This window comes from Scomber japonicus, chromosome 13, assembly GCF_027409825.1.
Source record: "Scomber japonicus isolate fScoJap1 chromosome 13, fScoJap1.pri, whole genome shotgun sequence".
In the NCBI taxonomy this organism is placed as follows: Eukaryota; Metazoa; Chordata; class Actinopteri; order Scombriformes; family Scombridae; genus Scomber; species Scomber japonicus.
Genome location: NC_070590.1, coordinates 7481863 through 7509043, shown reverse-complemented (window position 1 = coordinate 7509043; position 27181 = coordinate 7481863). Strand labels below are relative to the sequence as shown.

Here is a 27181-nt window from a genome sequence, read left to right as displayed (position 1 = left end):
TGAGGCAGTCCAGATACCCCTCCCCCTCCAACCGGCATCCCCTCATTCTCATGGATTTCTCATGGGGCTAAAGTAGACGAAATGTGGGGATGGGGAGGAGGAGGAGGAGGAGGAGGGAAAGAAGGAGAAGGAGGAGATGAAGGGAAGGAGAGCTAGGCTAATTCATCAATAATCTTTACCTAATCCCTCCCTCTCCCCTTCTCCCTCTCACTCTCTTACTCTCGCTCGCTCTGCCTGGAGGCATTCAAGCAATACATCCACCCCCCGCCCCAACTCTCTCACACACACACACACACACTCACACACACACACTCCCAGCCCCTATACACACACTTCCATGCACACACATATGAGTCTGCCTGAACACGTCCAGAGGGAGAGGATGAATCGAGCTGGAGAGTGTTATTTCTTTCGCCTCCATGTGTGTGTCGGTGTGTGTCTGTGTGTGTGTGTGTGTGGTTTAAGTCGAGTTCTCTGAGGGCTGTGTGTCTTAGCTCTGACCGCGAGCTAAAATGGTGATTATAGACTAGAGACTAGGTGTGGCAAGATGGGGCGGTGTCAAAGGCTTTGTCTATAGTTCCCGTACAGCCCACCAACCGGGAGGAGGCTCTGCCTGTCTATCAGAGTCTGTCCTGGAGCCATGCTCAGTCTGGGATTGAAAGAGCTGCTGCGTGGGTCTGAACTACTCTTAAACCAAGACCTAAGCCACGGAGAATTAGACAAGCACAAGTTCAAGAAGCTCGGTGGAACCTTTATAGGGAGCAACAAGAACATGACCAAGTGAAGAACTGCCGGAGTGTATTGCTGTTTTTTTCTTTTTTCATCCTCATTTATTCTTCTTTTGCAATACATGACAAAGAACCAAAAGAGGATCCAAACTTCTGTGGAGTACCCACTGTGTAACACAACCTTTTGAAGAAGCTTTCCTTTTTGGGAATTAAAAAAAAAAAGATCCTCATTTTTCCAGATTTAAAGGATGCAATTTCAATGATAAAACTATTTGGAATATGGGACTTTTAATCTATGATTTGGACCATGGGGACAGGCAACTATGTTTTTGTACTCAGCTCTGGGTAATTTTGATAAGTATGTCACATTTATTCTGTTTGTTCTGTGATGATTTTGCCCTATTTAAATTTCAGTGTAGTTACTTAGTTGTTAAACTATGTTGACTTGTTTTTCTCAACAAGTGCAGTGAAGTACATTGAATAACAATGTACAAGTGTTCAAATACAAACACAAATATGATTTTTTTTCTCACTTTTCCTATTTTTATATTTGTTTCTATTTCTGATTTTTGCATTTTGGTCATTTTTTTTTATAGATTTGAAAGAGTTTTGGGTGTGTATGTGTTCCAGTTCGGATTGGTGAAGAGACAAATACTGCTTGTTTGTTACGTCTTAGAAAACTATCACTTGCATTGCACCTCATTACTGTGAACATTTCTCTTTGGATAGCAGGTGCTCTGGATGCTTGACATGTATTGACCAGTTATCATCTGAATAGTGTATGTTGACTTCCTCACATCTGCCCTTGTGCTGAGACTGAGAAGAGCAGACCTCTATGATTTCCTGCTTATACCTCCATTTATTCTTTAATTCCATTGACCCCTCGTCTTTGCCTCTTTTTCTTGGACACACTTAGTAACTCTTATTTATTTTTATTCCTGTCAAAGGTAGTGATAAAAATCAATAGAGAAACTATTTAAAAGTTTAACCTCTTTCTTCTCCTTCTTCTTTTCACAGCTCTTGCAGGTGAAATCTCCCCAACCAGCTCAGATGCCCTCCTCAGTTCCTCCGCGATGACGGCCAGTCCTTTGCCACCCAATGTGTACCTACCCGCCAACTTCAAAATGTCCAATGCACAGCTGGCTTTCTTTCTGCGGGAGGCCCAGATCACAGGACAAACAGTTGGCGGCAGCAGTAGGAGCAGTCCCAGCACTGGACACCCGCTGCAGCGCTCTGAGAGTTTCGTGGTTTTCCAGACAAAAGACCTCCCTGCCATTAACATAAGCTTTGGGCCTTTTGCCCGGGACCAGGCCCTGTCCAAGGAGTTGCTTCAGCCAACCAGTCCACTGGATATTCCCGGCCAGCTGACAGTCAACTGGAAAGTGCGAGCCTTCATTGTCCAGGCGCGGGTCTTCTCCAACAACCCCACTGTCCAGGTGTTTTTCTACATTGCTGGCCGGGACTGGGATGACTTCAAGGCTCAGGACAAGCTGCCCTGCGTCCGACTGCACGCCTTTCGAGATGTCCGTGAAATTAAAACCTCCTGTCGCATGAAAGGCAACTTGGCGCAGTGCTTGGCCCAGCTGGATCTGCCTCCATCCTGGTTTAACACCAACGTGGCTCCACTGGGTCGCAGGAAAGGCTCCAGTGATGGGCTCTTGGATGGGCTAACAAGTGAGACCTTGCAGGCTGAACTCTACTACACACTCCATGAGCCTAATCTGGAGGGGGAGTGCAGTGAGGGTTCAGGTCACAGGGCTGGTGGTGTTTCCAGGGGAGAACCTCTGTCACAGCACCCCCTGCTGCGCATCGGAAGCATCAGCCTATACCAGGCCAGTCAAGAGCAGCTGCTGGTGGACAAGCAGTTAGACAAGAACATGTTCCTCAGGCTGCCTGAGAAGCCCCTTAAGCCTGGAGAGACCCTCAAAATCTTCCTGTACTTGATGCCAAACTCCACTGTTGAACAATTCACCCTCAAGTAAGTCCTTGAAAGTGTAATCTGATGACATAGTTGCTGTGGTCTGATTCCTTCCAGATCCTTTCTGTTTCCACCCTGAATGTCACATTTGAATGTGTTTGCTTTCACACATGTACCTGTTTACATGCAAAGCAGCAGCTCAGTCTGTGAATTTCCCCTCTTAGATGCAATCATGTACAAAATAATTATTTATGAATAGATTAGTTGCATACTTCCCAGTAGACCGTAGCCAACATAAGTAATTTCCTCCCTTTCATAAATTGTAGGCTTATGTCTCCCTTTATAATTACGCTCACATGTAATAGTCTGCAATTTGTCCAAGGTTTAGACTTAAGGCAGTAAGACAAAGCATGTCGTAAGTAAGGCATGTAAACAAATCTATGCAGTGTGAATGCATGCATCTTGTGAAGTCCCCATTAGACAGGCTTATAAGACATGTAGGATTTTCTTGTCCAAATAGCCCTCCATTAATGGAACAATTATCATGGCACTGAATGTCTTCATTACAGGCTTCATAATCAGACTAATTCAAAACAGCATAATTAGATAAAGGTTTTTACATGACCTCAAAATTAATTGCAGCATTTTTGTGATAGCATGAGATCACGGTGTGCATGTAAGTGTGGCCAACATTATGTAATCCGTGCTATGCAATAATCTCTGTCTTGGTCTTTCATCCATGTGAGTTGCAATGCCATTTACTCTCATTTTAGGTCTAAACAGCCAAATGAGCATGTAATCACATATTTCATCCTTCTCATTAATTTCTCCTTTACCGAGCCAAGTCATGTGCCAGCAGTAATTACAGTCATGTAAGGTAAAGAGAATAAGACAGGGTTAAAATGTAGCAGCACTACAGGTTCACCTTTTTGAAGTGGTGGCTTAACATCCAGAGATGCCTTTTTCTCTCTGGACAGGACTGTATGAATAATTTGCAGTGAACTGCTGCTCAAAGCAGTTTGTGTATAAAAGCACAAGGTCTCTGCTGTTTGACCAGGTAATGGTTGTGGATCACATATTGAAATGCCCTCCTACAGTGCCCCATGGTATTTCATGCTCATGCAGTATTACTGTAGCAGAGAACAAACTGAATCCACAATGTGGGCGCCAATATTAGCATAATTTAGTTTTCATCATTTTTTGCACAGATGTTGAACACACACTAATGATACCTATATCTACATACTGTCCAACAGCCTTTGTTCATTTTAAATGTTTTACCTGCCAGTCAAAGTTAAGATATGCCAAAAAATTGGTAATGTATGAAACTTTTTAAACTGCAGTTTAAATCTTTGAGCATAACATCAAATTCTATAACATCTTCATCACCATTATGAACTGTAAAATAGCATTCAATGGGTTAAATTGAACACCTGAAATAAAAGGAATGATTGGATGTTTATGGGAGTAGGGACTTTACCTACTACTTCCAAGAAGCATCTTTATTATGACACCAACATGTTTCAGCTTGTGGCCTTCATATGGGTGATGGTGTCGACAGTGGAAAGATGACACAACACACAGACCTTGTTCTTGTAACCATAAATGTTGCTTGAGTTTTGACCTCTTTTGAATTTAGATAGGAAATCATACTCATATGTGCCAGAGCATTATACATTTCTTAATTTTATTAGCAGATAGAATAGAATTGAATCTGGGTACAAGCACCTAGAGATAATATGTATCTTCTCAGGTGTTTTAGTTAGATTTACTATGTGTTTACTATGCGTTTAGAACTAGTTAATACCAATATAGTTTAATTTGCTTCCATTTTTATGGTTTAATCGATACACTGCACATTGATTGAATATATCTGTATACTGGAGTATCTCCAGGGCCGGAATACCCTGCTGGGTGGCCCCAAGGCAAAAATGAACTATGCCAATGACTGAGGAAACATAAGGCTCAGCTCTGTTCTCCCGTCTCTGCATTTATTTTCCGACCTCAGATGTCAACATAATATTCCGGGTTAAAGAATAAAAGATTATTTGCTCTTGACAAACATTGAGGGAGGTAGTTTTTTTTGTGGTTATAGGCATGAAGGCAGCTGGAAACGTGACTCAGGACCACTGATGAATCACACTATAAATATGATTGTTGTAATCTTAACAGAATCTCTTACATACTGTACCTAAATTTAGAGATTTACAGATTATGTAACTCATTAATCACTACAAAAAAAAAGGAAATCTCACTTAAGAAATAGCACATTAATAGTAAATCAAATTAGGTAACAAGCATCCATTCACTTTTTGTGAATGTAACCTGTTCAAAAGCATATGTCATAACTCAACATGTACACATATGACTGAAATTACATTTCTTTAGATACAACGGTGCTGTTTTTTCTAAATGTTGGCAATAATGAGCTTCTCCAGTCAACATTTAAAATAACATTTGTAGTAATTATCTCTCTTAGCCCATGATTAAACTCTAAAAACAACTTCATAAAAGCTTAATGATGCATTTGTGAATACAGAGTCCACCTATACATTCACTCTGGTTAGGTTTAATTTTCTACTATTCCTTTGGCCTCAGCACTTTACACAAAAACATGCACTGAACAATGATGAGTCTTTGTGTTACCATCCAAAAAAATAGGAATGGGTTCAAGCAATACTTTGTAGAAAAAAAAAATTATAGTATCTTACAAAGTGAAATTCAAAGATCAGTGTCACTGTAAAAACACAATTGTCTACTGTAAAAACAAAACTAATGATTTGGTATGAAACATTTATTACATAAGATCTTTTAAATGCCAGAGTAATTCACAGAGTTTACTGGTACCAAGGACTTGTATATAATCAACAAAATGAGTCAGACGTCTTGACTGTGGAGTGATGTGATAATAATGCCAACAGCACTTTGTTTTTTGCAAATAATAGACATCAGAATGCATTCATTGGAAGAATTAAGGCCTTAACAAAACAACAAAATTAAAATAATGACTTAATTTGTATAGCACATTTCATGCAACAATGGAGCCCAAAGTGCTTCACAAAATAAGCTCAAAAACAAAGTTAGGCCAAAAATGAAAGTAAATTACAACAATTAGTAAGAAAGTTTGATCGCAGCATGATAAAACGTTAAAATAGATAACAATAAAGGTAGTCCAAATTGAAAAAGATACTATAGGTCTTTAGGAAGTTTGCTGTTCTAAGATCCAAGAGGAGTTTTGTTCCACAGAGTTACAACTTAAGCAGCCACTGTAACTCTTATTCTGAAAAGCTTAACTAAAGGCCACACTAAAGGCCCATTTGCCACTTGTTGATTTACTTGTTGAACCCGCCATTGTGTCCACAGCAGTAGTATGTGAAGAAAGTAAGCAACACATTCAGGGCATCAGTAGGGTCATGAGGTTTGCTGAAATCTAAAATGAATGTATTAAAGAATTCTTCTGGAGTTGGGTTTTGTGTGTATACTTAAAGGTCACTTCTTGTAGCCAGACTAGAGTGTTAACCATCCATTATCAAAGTCCCAACCCCCAGGAATCCCAAGCATTTGTCTTTACGCCGCCAGAGCAGTATTTACACTCCCCAACACTCCCCCTCTGTAAAAATGCCTGATCTAGTGTCAGTCATGGTATTCTATTCTCATAAAGTAGTACATACAGTAGAAGTGAGTCTCTGCCTGACTGATGTACTCCTTCATCAGAAATCTAGATTACAAAATAGTTTCATTAAGTCAGGGAGAAGAGTGTCTGTGGGAGTCTCTCAGTCAGGACATGGTGTGACAAAGTTACAGCAAGGCTTTGTAGTACGAGGGGGAGGCTTTGTCATATCCCCTGCCTCTTGAAACATTTAGCTGACCATGCTGGCATCTATACACCACTGCAATTCTTAAGCAGGCTGACTCTCTGGGCCCCTTGCAGGGATGCAAATGAGGAGTGATAAAACAGGAGAGTTAAAAAAGAGATGGGACAGGGAGAAGAAAACCTAGTTTTTAAAGATGCATCAGAAGGCTTTCTCTTCCTCCTTTGACTACCCCTTTGACTCTGTCGTTCCTTTCAATTTTACTCCTTTTCAGTCATCCAGCTTTGAAGATCGTTGACTTGTTGTTGTCGATGATGGCATGCTGGGAAGTCAAGGGACAGAACTTGGTCATTTGTGGAATCTGCCCTTGTTTCCTGTAGCCTGTTTGCACCTGCATGAGTGCATGTCGTGCAGTAAGAAGAGAGGTAGAGGTGTGACAAACTTGGTTACTATGGCAATACAATAATAATATGTGTGGCTGGCTGTATCTAATGTTATCTAGCATGCTGTGTTTGTCATGGAGCAGACTGATATTGCATTTCTGGATGAGTTTCCGTTGCATTTTAAAAGTCTTTAATCATCTGTAGTATTTCCACACATTGTAAATACATATTTGTCTTAGTCTCCGTCACAGATTTCTATGCAAACACAACAGTGATTCCATCAATGCCCAGCTGATGAAATCTACTCCACCTTTCGTCATGTAGTTATTTTACAGGAAAAGTCTGGTGGTGGATAGAAAGTGATGTATTTCATAATGCATTTATGGTTGGTTTGGAATACATTTCAAGAAAATATTGTGTCACAGCACTGGATAAACTAATTATGTGATCCTCGAGTAATGTAGTGCCAAAAGAAAATGGCATTGGAGTTTTTAACTGCATGGCTAACACTAAAATAGCTGGTGAAATATCAAGTATCCAACAGTACAGTATACCATTTACACTGAACTATGATTTTTGGTGGTAAATTGCTTCAAGCTCTGTGTAAAATCATGAGCAGTGGTTGAAGTTATCTAGGGAATATTGTCATTATGAAACCAACTTTAGATACTGGTTCACGAGTGGTTTTCTAAAGCTCCACTAATCTTTTTTTAATTCATTTTTTAAAAATCACTACTATAACTACATACTTTATTGGTAGTGATGAATTCACAGACTGATCTCAGGCCCTCTTTTAGTCCATTGTTTTTTGTTTTCCAGCCCATGAAGTCAGCTCTCATTAGCCTTATTTTCACCTGCAGTAGGCAGCAGCTTTCAACATAAAGCTCTGATAAACCCCACTGCAAATTTTCCTTGCCACCAACTGATTAAAAAAAAGTCTATTAATGCACCTTCATGGAGTCGTAAAATGATGGCTGTAATGTTGAGTTTCAAAGCTGGTCAAACAATATTTCACCCCTACAACTCCATATTCTGATCTCGAATAGAAACACTCAGACAATAATAAAGAAAAAGCTCTAAAATCTCACTAAATCTCCAAAATATAAGCTTATCTTTTTTATTCTGCTGTCACTCCAAGCTCTTGGGGCTCTCTGTCAGCCTCAAGGACAAGTAAACAATTTCCCCACAAAATATAAAGCTTTGGCCAATAAATTATTCAAATGCCTATACAGTCATTTCTCATCACTGAGCATCAGTTCTACAGATGCATTTACTAAAATTTGTCTCCCAATGCACTTTAACCTCCCAGTGTCTCCTCATTTATTGTCAAAAGCTTTCTGAATGGCTAGAGGCCCAGCAGGGTACATGGGAGGAAACCTGTTGTAACGGGTCATAGAAAGACCTCTTCATAAAGACTGAGTGGTCGAACATAAGGCTTTTCCTTGGAGCTCATACACATACAGTGACACAGAAGTTCATTTTAATGAGCCAAAACTGCAATGTCTGCTGCTTTACAATCTGTCAGATCATTAAAAAGTTACTGGGTAAAGCATATGTGTTGGCTCACCATGTGGCACAACATGCGCTTTCACCCCTGTATCAGTTATAGGGTGCCATCTGTGAACATCATAGTCAGGTTATAAGTACATTTTTATTTCAACGCACTTACAAAAACAGACACTAACTACCATCATTGGTAATGAAATGATAATTATTTCAACTTTTACTAGAACTAACCTCGCTGTGCCAAAGAGCTGCAGCTGGTAGGCAGCCAGAAACATTGTGCTCATTCATATGGATACTCAAGTTGCTGGATATCAAAGGTTCATGTAAATAGCTTAACCTGAATAAGGCTTTACACAGCAGCTAGGTCACTGCATGCAATTTAGTCAGTGATGAGCTGCCAATTTAGATTTTGGTGACTCATTAAGATTTTTGCTGAAGTAAACAGGGTTTTCGTTGAAGTACTCAGACATGAACTATATTTATATTATGCTCATCTATGTGCATGGTACAAGACATCTTGGAAACAGTGTAGTACGTCAGAGCCTTGGGTACAACATGCAGTATTCAAATGCCCTGGCTCCAAATAAAGGCTTGAGGAGAGAAGGCGCAGTGGATGCCAGGGAGAGTGACCCACATTCAGCAGTAGTGGCTTCATCCCCCCGGCAGCTAGATGGTAGCTTGCGCCTCATAGCGAACACAGCAACTTCCTGACCTCAGCCTCTGTTTCCTGCCAGCTCTGCGGTCTCTCTCCGCTGCGTGTCCCACATCTCATTGTTGCTGTCAGTGTCGGCTCATCTTTTCCCGATGCTTTGATGGGAAATGTCAGCACCTCTCTCCGTGAAGTGTGCATGCGTTCAGATCGTATGACTCGGGAAGTGATGCCACTGCCACGGGCCGTCTTGTCAGGACACATTGGGTGACATGAAGAACTGCTGTTTATCAGCACTCATCTCCGATAAAAGAGGAGGAGGTCAGGAGAGTGTTTGCTCGCCTTAAAATGCTTCCACTTTCACAATGATGAAATAAAAAGGAGCTTCTCCATGCAGGCCACATTTGACTGCACCACTAATATTACTGCCTCTATGCCTTTCTTCCTTTCTTTTTTTTCCTTCTTCCTTTCTTTTACTTATTGTCTCGGAAGTTATTGAAGGTCGAGGACAAGAGTAGAAAGTATTTACCATCACAAACTTTAATGTATGTGGATCTCCTCTTTAAGGCCTTTGGCACATATCACAAAAGTGGGATACACTGTATGTGCCAAGATTTTAATGAAACTGGCTGTTTTCCGTTCAAGTTAGTTTTTTAATGCCTAAAGAAAGTTTCCTGAGTCAGCTCTGCATGCCAGGTGAAATGCAGATATTTTTGTAAGTTTATTCCAGAGCTTGGCTACCACTAAAGTAATTCAGCGCTTTTCTAACCTTGAATAGGCAAGCTGAGTAACATTGTTTAGGTTTATCCGCTTGAGAGATTTTTAATTTAAACCCATATCTTTTGAGGGCTTTTTGGTGTGCTCAGCATGTCAGCAAAGTGTTAGGCTGGTTTTGTGTGAATGCCTTTTTAGTTTTTACTGAGACAAACAAACAGTGACCCAAGTATACCCAATTAAGTTAGACATTCTGTTTAACTCAACCCAAACCCAGTAAGTTCATCTGGGTCAAGTATACAGCTGTAAACCCATTAGGCATTTACACATGCTGTGTCTGCATATTCATGTCAGTGCAGCCTTGTTATATTACTCACATTTGTGAACATAGTCAGCCAGGAGGGATCATTCTCATCTTAGTATCACATTTTCATCGGGGCACATACATTTCTGCATTTCTTTTACCATGACCAGTCACGTATACTTCAGCTCTTATTCATTAACCTCTTCAAAAGAAACCAAATATCAAGCTACACAATAGGAAAATGGGTAATAATGACATCAAAAATGTTGTGAAGAAGTGCTGCAGAAGAGAGCATAATCAGAGCTCTTTTCCCCCCATTAACCACTTAATCAAACTTGAATGAACTCGTTGACGGCGTTAATTGTGCTGGACCTTTGTGATGTGCTTAGGCTTTGTGTGAAAATAATTTCACATATGTTTTTTTTTTTTTTCTCACCATAGGTCATATGATTTGAGAACCGTATGTTTTGGGAGAAAATTGCAGTTTCATCCCTATCATCTATTCCCACTGCTAAGTATCACTGTGAAGGCTTTTTTTGTAGTGTAAATGGCTTTCATTAATCCTTTTAAATTAATTAATATGATGTAGAAATACTACCGGGTGTGCTGTTCAGTCAAACCCCTCTGCTTGGTTTTTTTTGCATCTATTTGGTTTTTAATCACTTTCATCCAGAGATAATCTTGGCAATGAAATTTCCGCCTCGCAGACACGTGCAGCATTATTTTGTCCATTCAGGTGCATTGGTCTAATGATAGCGGTAGTCTTTCAGCCACTGAAGCATGAAAACCTTCATTTAACACTCATTTCATTATATCGACTTCTTTGCTTCAATTTGCTGTACCCCCTGATAGGGTTTTCTATATATAGTAGTAGCTCATTGATATGCTCACAAAGGTCTCATGCTTTTTGGAAGTAAGTTGTTCAAATATCTGTGTCTTGACAGATGGATAAACACAAACAGACCCAAGGATTTTCACTGCTTTTTTCAGCTTTTTTTTCTCCAATTCATATTTGAATGTTGCCAGATCCCCTGCAGACTGTGTTAGTTTTAGAGAGACCCTGAGAGACAATTGACAGAAGCTCAGAGCTCCTTATTTCCAATGTTTGCCAGGTAATGAAACGAGCAGTTGTCAGGTGTAAAAATTTAGTTTTTCATTTGACTGCACATGCTTATGTTAACTGTTTCATCTTTGTAAATTCATTTTTGTCACCAAGACGTGTTTGTTCTCTTTCCAAAACAAATTCTATGTTTTCAGCTGGACAGGTTTTTATGCTCAGGGATGGCTTCCTAGAAAATGTGTTTTGGCTGTGCTGCAACTGAAGGTGTGAAATACGTTGACATCTCACCAGGAATAACGACCAATGCACTGTTCAGTCCGTGTAATCTTTGATCTTTTTGTCTTGAATAGTCCTGATGATGGTGGCAGAGATGACAATGTAGGGAAAATGATGATTTTATGAGACATCTTAATTATAGTGTGTGACTCCAGAAGAAAGGGAGCATCTTACATGTGTTGAAAACAAGAACAAATGAAATAACAACTTGTCCACAATGACATTCTGTGCATATTTCTGACCCAATTCATGCCACCGTTTTCTGATGTACTTTAATTCTGATAACACACGGCCCTTATCATCATAATGAAAATTATCAGGATACAATCTGAGGAAATAAAGGAACAAAGTTACAAATCTTTACGACAGATACAAATTGAAGGTTAATTTATCTTGACCATCGGAGCAGATCATGATTCAACCAGGAACAAAATGTTGTCTCCTAATGCTTTAATAATGTTGAGACATGAGGTGTTAAGTCATCTCTGAAATGCCAATCTTACCAAAATATCTCCCAAGAGCATCTCACCCAGAAAGTCATAAGAAAATGTATTAATACATTTAAGTATCAGCAGAAATGTTGTCACTTTCATTCTGGAGCCAAAGAAACTCACATGATAAAAAATGGGATTCATGGCAGAGTATAGAAGGATAGATACTGTCATATGAATACTCATGTCAAGTTTACCAGAAAGCACATTTGGAGCAAGTCTCTATGGGCAGATGAGTCAAAAGATGAACTTAAAAAAAAAAAAAAAAAAAAAAAATTAAATGAGCTCTTAATACTCAGAAAGCCACAAATGTCCCTGATTAACAGCAGTTCTGCATGAAGAGTGGACCAAATTACCCCACGCGTCTGGGAGAAACTGATTAATTCATCAAGAAGTTTCTAGCTGCAGACAGTGCTGCTCAATGTGCTGTAATCAGTTATTGAGTTTAAGGAAGTCTCTGCTTTTTTTTTTTGACACAGCTATGAAATGGATGTTGCATAACTTTATTCAAGAAATAAACGAGAGGCAGAATGTGCTCACTCTCTGTTGCTTTTTTTTTTATCTAATAGCAGATTTCGGCTTATGATTGGATGACATTCCATGAGGGAAATGCAATGTGGAATATCAGACGATGGGAAGATGTGTAGCTTGATAGGCAGGTGGTGGGGCATCTGTCCCGAGAGGTTATCATATTTCTCAGTCAGTATCAAATTTCTGTCCCTCTTCCTTCTCTATTAGATCATTTTCTACTTGCACAAAGCAGCCCTCCTCCAACACACATAGCCTTATGTGGTTATCTTCAAAACCTTTAGGGGTTTAGGGGACAAGACTAAGATAAGCCATATTTTCCACTGCAGGCAGACTCCATTTACCTGTCCCTCCCTTTTTTATGTTGTCACAGACAGAAATTGGTGAGGTTTTATTACTATCTCTCCCTTCCTCCCTCCCTCCCTCTGTCTTCTTTTTTTTTATGATGCCTGCCAAGAGATTTGCCGAGCCAGTCTGTAGTAATAGACATGGCTCTACCCAGCGTGAAGAATTGTACTGCTCAGTAGGCTCCAGTTTCAAAGGGGGCAGTGGTGTGGAGACGTTGCATCTTCCCCCCACAGCTAACTTTTTGATTTTAATGATGTTCTCTCTGTCTTGAGTGAGCATTCGTTGCAGCTATTATTTGCAAAGTTGAACAAATCCTGTACACAAAGATCAAGAGATGCACTATTTTCGGGATTGTTGAGAGTAAGATTCTTTTGGATCATATACAGTTGTGAAACATATTGGGATATAAATTAATTGAGGGGGTTATTTGACGAGGAGAACAAAGTTTCAGCTTTTACTTTGTATTGATCCAAAAAGAACAAAAGGTCCCATGTAATTTTAAGCTGTCCAATATGTTAACACGGACCATTTGTGATGCGTTATGAAGTCACAACCTTGTATTCACTGTAAACACTAGATGGTTTGGAGTTACAACAATGCTGAGAAGGAATGAAACAGAAGCTGGTCATAAGGCTTTATTTATGGCGGCCTCTTGAAGCCAGAGCCATGTTCTTCCAAGCCGACAAAAATCCACCTTGGCAGAAGTTCTCTTCCTATTATGCAGCATAATGGCGGTAATGGTAAATGAATAATGGGTAGGATAATTCATTGTGAGCACAAGGGAAGCTGGCCAATCTCAATAGAAGAAATTTAGATGAAGTCACGAATGGGTTAATACATATTCATAAAATATGGCCACCATCCAGGACTACTAATCTAATGATTGTAAATGCATGAATTGGTTTCCCTTCTCACTCCCTTCTTGTGGCACAATTTGCATGATATTCCCAGTCACGTTTTTACTCCCACCACATTTCCATTTGAAACAGGCGATATTCATTCTAGCATCTGCAGTGATGTACTCGAGGGGCAGAGAGCTTTTTAAGTCAATGTATGGTACTCCCTGCCTGCCAATATACTGTAGTATTGTGTTCAAGTATTTTGGCATGCAATCATAAGAACAGTCATATTGCCTGAAATGTTCCTTCAGCTTGTTTTCACCATATCACAGAAATGGAAAAAGTCAATTACTTTTTGCCTGGTGGAATTTTTCTCAAGTTGTCTTTCGGCCCAGAAATGTGGACATCCAGTTGGCACATAGACAGTTGAAGTCTTTTTTAAGGTGAATTCTAAATGATGATCTACAATTATTATCTAGGAACTGACACAGGCGGTGTAACCTTTGACTGGCCAGGACACGGCTAGATTCCAAGTATCACTCTACAATATTTCCCAAGTGGCCTTAACCCGCAGCTGAAAGATCGGCCAGGCCTCTGTTGCAAGAAATGCCAGACAAGGATAAATATCATTACACTGTTGGGCTGCAGGAGCTGTGGGTTGCAGTGATGTACTGTTATTTCCATACACTCTCTGTGACAGCTCACCATGTGGTCATATACATACAGTATGCACATAATTGGGATGCATATACAGCCTGGTGCTTTCTCAGTCATATGTAGGCTGTTATTCTCCAAGTTAGTAGTTCTTTATTTCACAACTTGGAAACCACGTTTGAATTTGCACATTATTATGTATCAATAGAAGCTAAATATTACAACAGGACTTAACAATACAGTAAGTCAATGCTTCTCAACCTTTACAGGTAAGCCTCTTTTTTAGTGTCAATATTCCCATGAAACCTGCATTAGAGAGTTGTAATGAAAATTTTACAATGGCATGCAGCCTTGCAAAGAAGGTCCCCATGGCTGGAATATATTTGCATGATTTACACCACAACAAAAACAGATTATTTATCTCATACTAGCACTTTATGAAGCTCCTCAGTTCTAGCTAAAATCCAATCCAAAATATATGATAAAAAAAACAACCTCAGTAACAATGACAATAGAACAGATGGTCGTTTCTGGTCATCACGGGGAGGAAGAGGAAACATTGCTAACAGAGTATTCAGAGCTCACTTTTGCTATATACCTAACATACACATCCCATATCATAACAGTATAAGAATGAAAGGAAATCACAAAAAGCATGTAGTGCCCAATTTAAGTATATTATAAATCAAATTAACCGCTTTTTTGAAATAGCCTTTGACCCAGTTTACATACCATCCAACCTCAAGGCTAAGAAGCTATGCCAAGATAATAAGTGCCTTTTTTCCAATGGGAACAATTTTCTTTTGTAAACATAATGTATGCTGTAGTGGAGGGGGTTAAAGGGAGTTCAAAGGGAGTTCCACAGTGTGATGCTTTTGGCCTCTGGCTATTGCTACTGTACCTCTTTAACAACGGCGGGGTGACGCATAACAAATAGAAATTGCATTTATATGTGGTCAGTATTATGTGTAGGAATTGTCTGATAGCATCCCAGGCTGCATGCTGGCTGCACCCCCACCCACCTGAATACTAACCCCCCACACAGTGATCCCCGGCTCTTCTCTTCATACCACCATGTGTGAAACCTTTTTCTTTCATCTTATTTCTTTGTTCTTCTCGGGGGAGGAGTGGGCTCCAGAGTGGAGGTTCCCGCTGTTGGGAGGTTGTTATGTTAGACTGATTTTAATTAGAATAATTTTGAGCACACTCCTCAAAACTGATGCCTCCAAGCAAACTAGGACAGATTTGTTATGGCCATTTGCTGTGCCCTCCCTGGCTCTTTAATGGCTGTTTAGCACTCCAGCCTCACAGCTCTGTGCCAAGTCATGAACCCCTCACATTCAGTTTTTCTTTCTTCTACATTGAAAAGAAAGTGGGCAGTGCCTCTTAAAATCATTTGGTATAGCACTGAATTGACCCAGCTCAAATGAGCATACATGAAAGTTTAAATTTTTAAAGTAGTGTATATGAAGCGGATTGGTAATATATCCAAGAAACATAATTCTCCTCGGTGCTTGGGGTTTTAAGGAGTGTGGTTGTCTGTGTTTATTCCTCTGTGGGAAGTGTTTTGTTTAAGAAAGCAATTCTTCTTGTTGTAGCACTAGAAAGCATCCTGCAGCAGTGGGACCAAGTGAGACAGATAAGTGTTGTTATTTCAGGCTCAGGCTTGAAGGCTTTTCTCTAATTTTTTTGTTCTTGAAGGAAAACTCCTTTCCATCCCCACCGCCCCACAAAGGCGTAGAGTTTGTTTTTGCAGTTTTGTCTCATCATACTTATTAACTTCATTGCTAAGATCTTGGGAGGCACAACAACTTTGACCTGCACTTGCTCCTGTACATCATGTTTTATGTCTAATATCACTCTCACCCTCACCTCCTTTCAGTGGCTGTGAGTGATTGGTAAGAAAGTTGCCATTGGAACTTTTAACAACTTAGTATTTGTACTGACTGCAGTTAGATTAGATTTTTTTTTTTTTAATTACTTCATCATCAAAATAGCCTCCATTAGTTCTCTACCCACCCACAAAGCAACAGTTAAGGACCACAATAATCACTGTCACAGCCCACAGAGTGGAGGCTACATGAAATGAATGACTCCTACCCAAGATGTGAAACATGGAAAGGTCTTCTTGCATATTAAAGCAATTAACACAAGAGAAAACTGAGAAAACGTGTTTTTTAAAAATCAATAAACAACAACAATAGACAGCTTAATTAATCTATATGCACGTGCGCCCCCATACCTTCATTGCTTGATGAGTATAATGTTCTACTGTAGACATCTTCTGAGTAAATATCAAGATAATTACTACTACTACCATGATCACAGAAAACCTCTGATAGACTGGCTCATGTCATGTATGGGGTCACTTCAAATATGGTTCCTGTCAGTCAGCAGTTTCGTTCAAAATCAGCTTTCAATCATAGTTTCATCATACATGAGGAACTTTCTACAAATAATCAAATTTAAAAAAAAGAGATAAACTGAAAATCTGATTGTAGATTAAACAACAAACACAAAAACTGGATATAACAATGTAAGCAGCTTCCCTTTGTTCTGTGCTTTTGCTATTAGATAAAGTAAATTTGTTCTCCACGTTGTCCATTATTTTCACCTGGACACCACATCCTGCATTGATGCTTATTTAAGTAATCAATACCTAACAAGATACAGTAGGTTATATGTACCACAATTTACTGACTCCATGTTCTGTACAGCATTTGCTGTAGCATGCCTTTCAAACCTACACGGGAACAGCTTCAGTAAAAGTTACGTTTCAATCTCTATTCATTATTTTATTATGAGGTCATGTTGAGGTTTAGATTCTTATAAATATCACACAGCTTTGAAATGTATGGTTCTCAGTAGGTCACTTAAGATCATTTTTAATAGTTACACGAACTTAACAGCACAAAAGCAAAACTTTGTCGATCAACTGCTGAAACATAACCCCATGTAACAAGCATACTAATATAGCAAACCAACGCCTGCATCAAAAGTGTGTAAGTATACTGTCCGTTTATAAAAAGTTGTATGACACATGTAAGCCAATATGAATCAAGAGTAAACCTACTTATATGCCATCTAAACATGTAATCTATTTATTATATATCTATTACACTGTAATCTATTTATTGTAATCTATTAAATTGAGACTTTCAGTCCCATCTTCTCTTTCACCATTTCCTGTGAGAGGAGCAATTATCCTAAAGGCCTGTATTTCCACTAACTAACTACATACATGTTAACAGCAGGTGCATTTCATCATCAGGCGCATGTATCAATCCTAAACGTTTCATAATTGATAGAAAATCTATGTAATGGCAGTAATTATGAAATGTGATATTCCATAAATTCCTCTTGGGAAACATTCTTCTGTCATGATCCCCCGCCCTCGACTCCACTCTATTCCCCTCACACGCAACCTGATTTGTCATTCACTTACACAGAACCTGCCACTGCTTTGGAAAGCTGATAGCGTAACTGTATTCACATCAACCCTTTAATCCTTTGAGAACCAGGTTTGAAGATCAGAATGAGTCATATTTTTTGCAGTGCAAAATCATTTTGACAAGAAAATCATCCAGTTGGCACGAGAGCGACTGATACTCCTTTCAGAAAAGATATTTTTAGCTAGGTCTGCTGTGTAACCGAGCCAACATGATAGAGAGAGTCAAAAAAGCTGAGTATAACAGCATAAAGGAGGATGAATCAAATGAGGAGCTTTTTTACTTTTAAACCATAGTGTTTGTAGACTGCAAAGAATTAAATGCTCAAGGATTAATTTTGAAATACAAGAACACAACAATTTAGTAAGTGTATTAACCAAGCCTAAAATGGTGACATTTCTTTTTCCCCAAGTATACTTCAGTCTGTGTTTACTCTAAACACATTTAAATACCACGCAAATACAGAACCACTCTAAAAGTACCATTTTCCTAAAGGGGTTTTCAACATCTGTTTAAAATCTTTAGTAATTCCATATAGATTATTTAGCATTGGATCAACAAAGATTTAAAAGGGGATCATTTTGTTTTCGTGTGATCCGATGATGTGGGATTATAAATTCAGATATATATATATATATATCGCCTCCAGATCAAATCAGGATTTACCGTTATTTTATAAAACAGTTACCAGGCAACAACGCTAAGCCTAGAAAGGTGTCTGTATGCATTTGTTCAGAATATTAGTGCTTCATTTACTTAAGGAAATTGCTACATGTCACCAGAAGGGGGGTTAATTATGCTCTCCGTCTGAAACCTGAGATAGACATAGACATTGGAATTGAATTCATAGCGAGTGGCGGTGGATTGTTTGACTTCAGCTCATGTTCTCTCTCAGCCACAGTGAATGGCTTATGTAGTAATTCAGCCAGCTCTCACTGCCCAGAACATCACAGAGCCCTTTTGTGCAACAAATGCCATTTTGTTCCTCGTCTACTGTCACAACTGAGTATTAGGGAACATGATCGGTGACACAGAAGTTTCCTATGATTTAAAGTAGGCCAAATATAATGACTTAGTGCTGCATCTACGTAAAAGACAAAGTGCAAAACCAGCATCATCTATTACTCTAACTGAAGCACTCTTAAGTACACAGCATGTGCATTAACTTGTTAAGCAGCATCAATGCCCCCCTTATCATTTGCTGCAGTTAATTGAAGTCTAATGAAACCAGCAGACCGAGGTGGCAGTGAGGCTGAGTATGTGAAGGCAACTCAGCTCTCAGTTTGCCTCCCTATCTGTCCCCAACCAGGCAGGTGTTCTACTCGTCTCCCTTAGTGGACCTCAGAGAGGCTCGATGTGGGAGACCAAGCCAATTGGAACTGACAACAGATCCCTAACACCCTCGCTGCCCACCTCTCGGTGTCGTGGCGGTTGTGTACTGCCTCCCTCGGGGGGTCTGTGTTATCTGGTGTGTTGAGGAAGGCGAGAGGAATAGTTTGTGTTTACCAAGCTCAAACACCTGGGCCCTCTGTATCTACCACTGATCATGTTATACAGAGTTGAAGCTTCACTGGGCAAGATTTTCTATGTGGAAATACACCTGTCAGCTGCAAATGACAAATTGGGATAAAATAAGGTGAGAACAATGTCTCCTCTCTGCTGAATTACCTTGGAACCAATCACCTCAACACTGATCCATCTTGATTTTGTGTCTAGTTAAAGCTAGTTTGTTAGCTTTCCTGTATATTATGAGCTAACTATGACTGATTCACATCTATTTGGTATAGGCCTACTAATGATAAAAAATGGCACTGAAGGTGTTGACAGATGTTCGTCTTGTTAACTTATTCTTTAATGAGATATTTATTCATTTAAATCATACATTTGCCTGTTTTAGACTAGCTTAGAGGCAAAGTTCTTATACTACTGCTTGTGTTTAGACAACATGTTGGCTTCTTGCATGAAATTAAATTTGTAGGAAAATCGTTTTAATTCCCTAAAGTTTATGTTCATGTATTTTTAAAAAGTATGCTTTTGGTGTCACTGCCAAAATTCTCTTCAGCTTATCATATTGGCAAAAGTATTGGTCATTTCCAAATGATAAGAGTCAACAAATAGAGATGTCAGCACTTACAAATCACTGTATATCATAACTTTAATGGTGCACAGCAGCACAAACCAAATGGGTTTCAAATGATACCCTGCCCTAGCTTTACTAAGTGATTTTTGCAACTCTTATTCCAGCTGAAATAGACTGAACACATTTTCTTGTGCAAAGATCCAAAGCCCACATCTACCTTTTAGCAATCTGACTTTTTAGTGGGGTTTTTAAGAGCGTAAATGTAAAGCTTTACTATTAGTTTGTTGTGATAAATGCTCAGCTTTTTCAAGTGACACAAACTGCTGCTCCTGATTCACAGCACGCAACGCTCACAAACGTGTCTCCCACTCAGTTTAACATTCATTAACAAACATTTATTTAACATTGATGCACTTCTGCAGACAATAGTTCAGCAGAAAATGTCTCAACGGCCACCGAATCACACTAACTGAACGACACTCGGCTCATTGTAATTCATGAAACCAAATGAATAGCTGTGGAACATGCACATTTAATGTGTGTGTGTGTGTGGGGGGGGGGGTGGGGGGGTTAACACTACTACACTCTCAGCTAAAAATAGTCTTACTTTTTCAACAAACAACAGCACTACATCACCCTTTCATGTAGTCTGGAGACAACAGTCATAGCCCTTTCATGCGTTAAAATGCCTGTAGCAGTGTGTTGCATTACTGTAGCATCATTCACTGACGCAGAACACCTTACACATAAGTGTCCAGGTGAACAATGAACGTGTCCAATATTTGTGCCATATGTGGAGCGTGGCTCGCTGCCAGGAAACAAGGCATCCAGTTTTATCTGTCGCTGCTTTCACCTCGGCTGTGCTTCGTAGGAGTGAGAGGGAAAAGGAGATCTGAACTTGACTTTGATAGAGGTCCTGGTACACATAAGAATATGATGTTCTATTTTCGCACGCTACAGCTGAATAGCAAAAATACAGCTTGTTGTGTGAAAAGTAAATGTCGACCCCACCAGCCGAAAAGCCTCATAAGCTGCTGGTGAATACTCGATGGAACGTAGACCTTAAAATTGGCCTTGACTTTGATGATGGGCGATGGTGTTGGGATGTTCTTCCAGCTCAGTGCTCTCATCTTTTCATGCTTTGAAGGGGTGAGGTGGCTCGCTGTTACTGTCGCTGTCACTGTCACTGTTAATATCGACATGCTTTATGCACACATAATCGAGCGAGGAACAGATCCACTCTTAACTCTACGTGTGTTCACGCATGTGTTCTTACACAAGTGTTTTTAGGCGTGTATCTGTTGGACGTTAGGGGGGACAGACACTATTGAAATTCAGGCTCGGTACTTCACTAACCCCAAACTGTTACATTCCTGGCCTTGGCTGATTTTGCTGAGTTTCACATTCCTTGCCTGAGATTTATTATCTCCTACCCTGGCTGGTATTTTACGGTTTAATGACAAGCAATCTCTCCCATCATCAGGGTCAGTTACAATTACATCCACTTTGCCTCTGCTCCAGCAATTGCAACTTAGTTTTTCTGCCTCTGGGATCCTTTTGGTTTAGAATTCAGGAGCTCACTGAATTTTCTATGACTGTAGATGAGAAATTATACAGAAAGATTAAAATCCAGAAACTCCAGCCTGCGTGATATTTTATCCATCCACCATGTTTGTTTATGAGCTATCTGGATGTGGCCTTGAATCCGCAAAGGAGGCACTCACACTGACCATTGGAAGATATTTACTGTTGGAATAGAAAGCAGCATCAGCTACAAAATAGTAAATGGTCTTAGGTCACCATCCTTCAGTTTATGCGAGTCAACATGCTTCTCTACCTCGATTGATTGACTTTGTGTTCACCGTGGCGATGTATTAATAATTAAAAATTCGATACTTTGTCCAAAGTCAGCAAAAAGTGAGGTAAAAAGTTGCTTATGAGAGTGGACATATGCTCACTTTTTTTAGTAAATGAACAAATTATTCTTGAGTTATTGAATCCGATATTTAAAGGGACATTCTGTGAGGTATTTCTTTGAAAAGCATGGTCATGTTTCACTCCCTCTGTCCGTGTTGCTCTCCCAAACACACAAACACACACAGACACACACACACACACACAGAAATACACATTTATCAGCCCAAATTACTTACACTCCACCAGTAGCAAAGACTGTCCAAAACTAAAAAGGTTTTTTTGATATATCATCTTACTGCTCATCACTCTTTACCAGTCTACCCTTCATCACATCTGTTTTCCTCAACCATTTACCTTTACCATCTACCATTTTCCCATCTCTTCTCATCTCCTCTAATCTATCCCGTAATCGCCTCCTCTTCTCTCTCACATAGCAGAAAACACACTATACGGTTGTTTTGACACTAGAGCCAGACTGACAAATCATTTATTTTAACAGCAACATTCCAACACATTCACATTAATTTAGTTTGGGATGAAACTGACATGAATAATGAGGCAGGTTTGGCCCTGTTTTCCTTTCTGCAAAAGCCAAGTGTGAGGTTGTAGAAACACTTTATTTTGTATAATTCACAAATCTTATGTGCATATTACATAAACACACACACACACACACACACACACACACACACACACACACACACACACACACACCCATACCCATACACCACACGAGGATTACCTATGCTTACCTATAACAATGAATGCTGTCCTGTGTATAGCCCACATTTAACTACTTGTTGTACTAGCTACTGTAACTTAAATGAATATCACACATTACTAATACAACTGTTATGTAAAATTAAGAATAAGTGAAAATTGCTACATCTCAAAGGTAGTTTTTTTTTTCTTTTGGAAACACACTTCCTCTGTGTCTTGCCCAGAGTCACATACTGTAGAAGGATCAATATCAATTTCAACTCTGAGTGTCTCGTAGAGATGCATGATAGCTACTCTTCTTTTAAACCATGAGTGGAGTAAGACAGTACATCCAGTGGGTTTCCTGTTTTAAAAGCCTCTTGTTGTTCTCATCTCCCTGAGGTGGTTTTCATTTCGGTGCCTACATAAGACAGACTAGAGTTGCTGTATGAGATTTATAACATGCTTGGTGCTAAGCTGGACATCATGCCACAAATATTTGTATTATGAACCATGTGAGCATGCTTTTTGCAAATCCACATATATCCACAGAAACAGCATATCTGTATCTGTGTCATCAGGTACTGCAGGATAAGGAGTGGGTGTACATAGAGACTACAGATCAATGTAGGAGGGTCCTTAAGCCTTCACTTGAGAGTTGGATGAGTATGAACAATAAGAGTGTTTGTATATGATTGATCTGAATTCAGTGGCAAGTGGGAGATATATATAGGAGTTACAAAATAAAGGAAAAACCAACAAAAACTGTTTTAGTATGGTATTCGACCACCATGTGCCGCCAGAGCAGCTCCCATGCACCTTCGCCATTGATTCTACAGTCTCTGAACTCTACCAGAGGGATGAACAGCATTCTTCAAAAATATATTTTCTCATTTGGTGGTTTTGATGATGGCAGCGGAGAGAACTGTCTAACAAGTCGATCCGAAAACCTCCCATAGGTGTTCAATTGGGATGAGATCTGGTGACAAAGCACACTCTCGAGGTATCCACCTACTCTTTTATTTATAGTCTCATCTTAAAAATCTTTGCTAGGTCTGTCTTCAGTAGCCACCTATGCAGTAACTACTCTGGAGCTTTAGGGTCGCCACCAGCATGACTCCATAAAGGAAGACACCTCTGCGGAGTGAAGTGGATAATCAGCTGCAGCTTGAGCTCATGTGTGTGTCTGTGTGTGTGTGTGTGTATAAAATAGACCATAAAAAAGTTAAGCTGTTTGGCTGCTTCACATTCATAGAGACAAGATGTGATATTTAGAGGAGATGAAAGAAGGAATTGATAATGATATTTGAATCTACTGTGAAGTCTGTTTTTCTCGATGTAAGAAAAGGATTCAAGTTACTCATAAAAACATTGGCTGGATCCCAAAGGGGCAGCTTCAGTTTGCAAACTAAACCAGTGAAACACCTTTCTTGAGATATTTCTTTTTAAAAGATATTTGAAATAATTCATTTTTTATGAATTAAAGTATTGGGAAAATATTTGATTTACTGTATATTGCAGTTTAATATAATATCATAAAAGAAAATTGTGTGTTAATGTTTTCTATTGTATTACCATTGACAGTGTTAATTAGTATAGCAACTTTTTTTCCATTAAGCATGCTTGTCATACAATTAGCCATGACAACCATGCCTAATGAGGAACTATACCAATTTTACACGTCAAAGTCAGTTAACTAGTCATGGGGAGTGCTACTGATTCTACATAAACAGTTGTTTCATGTCTTTTGTGGCTCTGAAGCAGTCTGATGAAAGACGTTGTCAAGTTGCATTATGAGTAATGTAGCATCCTCTGTCTTTGGAGCTTCACCTTTAAGTCAGCATACCTCAGCCTCTACTGCTTTTTGACATCTTTCAATTTGTCTCTAGTAAGTCCCCATTATGGGAATGCAATGAGGTTTTCTTTTAAGAGACCCATAGAGAGTGACAGTAGTAAGTCTGACAGTGCTTTATACTGACAGTATGTGCAGCACCTATCACTGTAGTAACATAATAAATTAATGCTCTAAGTCACCTATCTTCTGATGTATACCGCTACCTGAATGCTTATATCTACATTTTTGCTCCCATTGTTTCTGTTTTACCTTTTGCCTAACTGTAATGAACACATGAATTGAACTCGGTGTGGTGTAGTTTCCTCAGCGATTTTCTATAACAACCAAATGTAAGAGAAGTGACATTTAGGAAGCATGGCAAATAGGCGAGAGCTGAAGCCAAACCAGCTAATGTTTAGTGGTAAAAGTGAGGACGACTTTCCATCAGTAAATTAACTAGAAGCCCGACACACCTATTTACCTTTTCATTCTGCCGTTTCAACACCAAGCAGCTCTGTGAGCACTAAAGCAGCCATGAATAAAAAGCCTGTATTGAACTCTGTATTTTCTTATCAGCAGGGGCGGCCGTGACTCAGGAGGTGTGGAGCGGGACGACCACTAATCAGATGATCAGTGGTTCGATCCCCAGCTCCTCTATAGTCTGCATGTTGAAATGTCCTTGAGAACGATACTGAACACTAAATTGCTCCCAAAGGCTGCTCCATTGTTATGCGTATGTGTGTAAATGATGAGCAGGTTGGCATTTGCATGTCTTTGCCATAAGTGTATGAATGTGAAATGAATGTGAAACTAGATGAGCGTTGGTATGAGCTGAAAAATGCTTTTAGTGGTCGGAAAACTGCTATGTGTAATATTTCTTGGCAAACATAACTGCATGTGTGAAATGCTATGCTTTATAACTTTCATACTTTAAGAGTTGAGCAATGTTTGACCCTGCAAAATGAACATAGCACAGAGTTGTTAATCACATAGGTTTGCTGTGCATTTGAGATAGGCGCCTTTTGCTCTCCTTTTTTTTTACCGTTTTAGAGAGTTGCATTTATTGTAAATATTTGTCTTGAGCACAAGTAGACAGAGAAAGAGTTTTTCTTTTCCCCCAGGTATCAGTATCCAAGTATAAACATCAGATGATCCACCAAAATGACAATGACATGAGGTTTGAAACTGCAAAGATGTGGGTGCCAGAAACCTGACTCTTGTGGAACGCTTGAATATGACTGCATGCTGCCTGTCGCAAGCAATGGCTGTCAATGCGGAGGAGATGCCATCTGCATTCAGTAGCAAGCTTCCTTCACATCTCTCCCTCTCTCCCTTTTATTTAGCTTTCCAAGCCCAACGAGTTGGAGGGCTAGATAGGGTGGACTCCTCATCAGCTTTTAACTGGAGGCACAATTGGTTGCCTCATTTGGCAAAGCAAGGCAATTAGAGTGGCCGGGTGAGAAGACAGAAAAGGAACAGCGAGTGAGGAAAGAGAAGACAAAGAGGAGAGAAGAGTCTGGAGGATTGAGGGAACTGGAGCGGAGTGATTTAAAGGGAGCCCGGGGAAGTACATTAAGGTGGGGTTGACATGAGGACAGGTCGGCGAGTATTGGAGCCAGGCATTAAGAGGTGAAAGCAGTAAGGCTGTAATGATTACATGCTCAGTATGACGTGAAATGATTCACTTCACTCCCTGCCTTTTCTTTTCGGTTTTGGTTTAGTGGGTTTAATTGGCGAGCTATTTGACATGTGTTACCAAAGCAAGTTGATAAATGAATGATAATGATCGAGAAATACTTAACAACATTAAAGGTCATGGTGAGGAGTGGTAATGATTTAAAAAAGAACAGAATATCATATATGAATTGTGATACTGAACAGCTTTTTTGATACTAATCAGTGCCCTGCTTTCGTACTGTGAACATTTTGGGAATTAATGTAGAGCTACTGTTGTGTTGCTATTATTTATACTGTTTCACCATTTCTATTCAGGTCAGCATCATGGCCCCGCGTCAGTACGTTATCCAGGTTTTTTTTTTTTTCCCCTAATCAGACACTCTGGTCAGACAGTCTACTACTAAATACTCTCTACTTAGAGCCAAACAGTATTTTTTTTTTTACTTGAGCTGAATTGTGTTCTTCAGAAATGTCTCTTGCCTGGTTGTTGACACTAAAAGGAAAGGCCCTCTTATTTAAGAATCATTTTGCTGTTTGATTTGAGATCACTGGCAGAAAAGAATGAAAAGAAAGCTTGCCAGTCCAGATCAAGTCAATGAAGTCCAGTCTCAAGTCCTCTTTTGTTAAATGTGTGATTTGAGTATAACTCGTTTCAAGTCCACAGCTCAGACTCTAAGACCAATCACATGTGCCTCATGGCTTTTCTTGATAACACTTCTTGAGCCTCTGGTAATGTCAAAATGAGTAGATCTGAGATGGTCTTGAAATTGATCCTAACTCAGCCCTTACACTTACCACACAAACACAAATGCAACCATCTAACCACTGGCTTACATGCTGACTTCATACATAGAAAGAACGGTAGAATATCTCCCTATTTGCTTTTTTTATCCGCCTCCTACTGTGTCGAAGGCTGTGTCTCATCTACAGGTGGCATCCATGTTGTGGAGCTTAAAATAATGAATGATACATTAAAAAGAGGAGGAGAACATCTGTTGCTCCATATTTTGTTGTTCAGGAAAGATGGCCTTACATTTCATTTCATGTATTTCCAAAGACATGTTTTCGCAGCTTGGTGATCTGTACTAACCATTCCAATCATGTGCCGATTGTACGGAGAAGCCTTCAGTTGTATCTCGTAATGGTTTAATTAAACATTGATGCATATTGGAATGGAAAGTGTACTGAAGCGAGACAGTGAAGGTAAATGAAGAGTAAAAGTGTGAACCGTTTTACACTGTATAAAGAGGGGAGAGCATTTGCTGAGCAGCACTTCACCAAAAAGCAAAGAGTGAGAGGCGTTTTGCTCCAAGGA

At 39.6% G+C, this 27181-nt stretch overlaps 1 protein-coding gene across 1 annotated transcript in view; it reads left to right on the top strand.

The window, feature by feature from the left end:
- Window positions 1–1007: 1007 nt before the first annotated feature.
- tmem132e (transmembrane protein 132E) overlaps window positions 1008–27181 on the top strand; it is a 115827-nt gene continuing 89653 nt past the window's right edge. The window contains exons 1-2 of the mRNA XM_053331500.1: window positions 1008–1086; window positions 1746–2706. Of these exons, the coding sequence (XP_053187475.1) occupies window positions 1008–1086; window positions 1746–2706 (1040 nt within the window). The remainder of the gene's footprint in view (window positions 1087–1745; window positions 2707–27181) is intronic.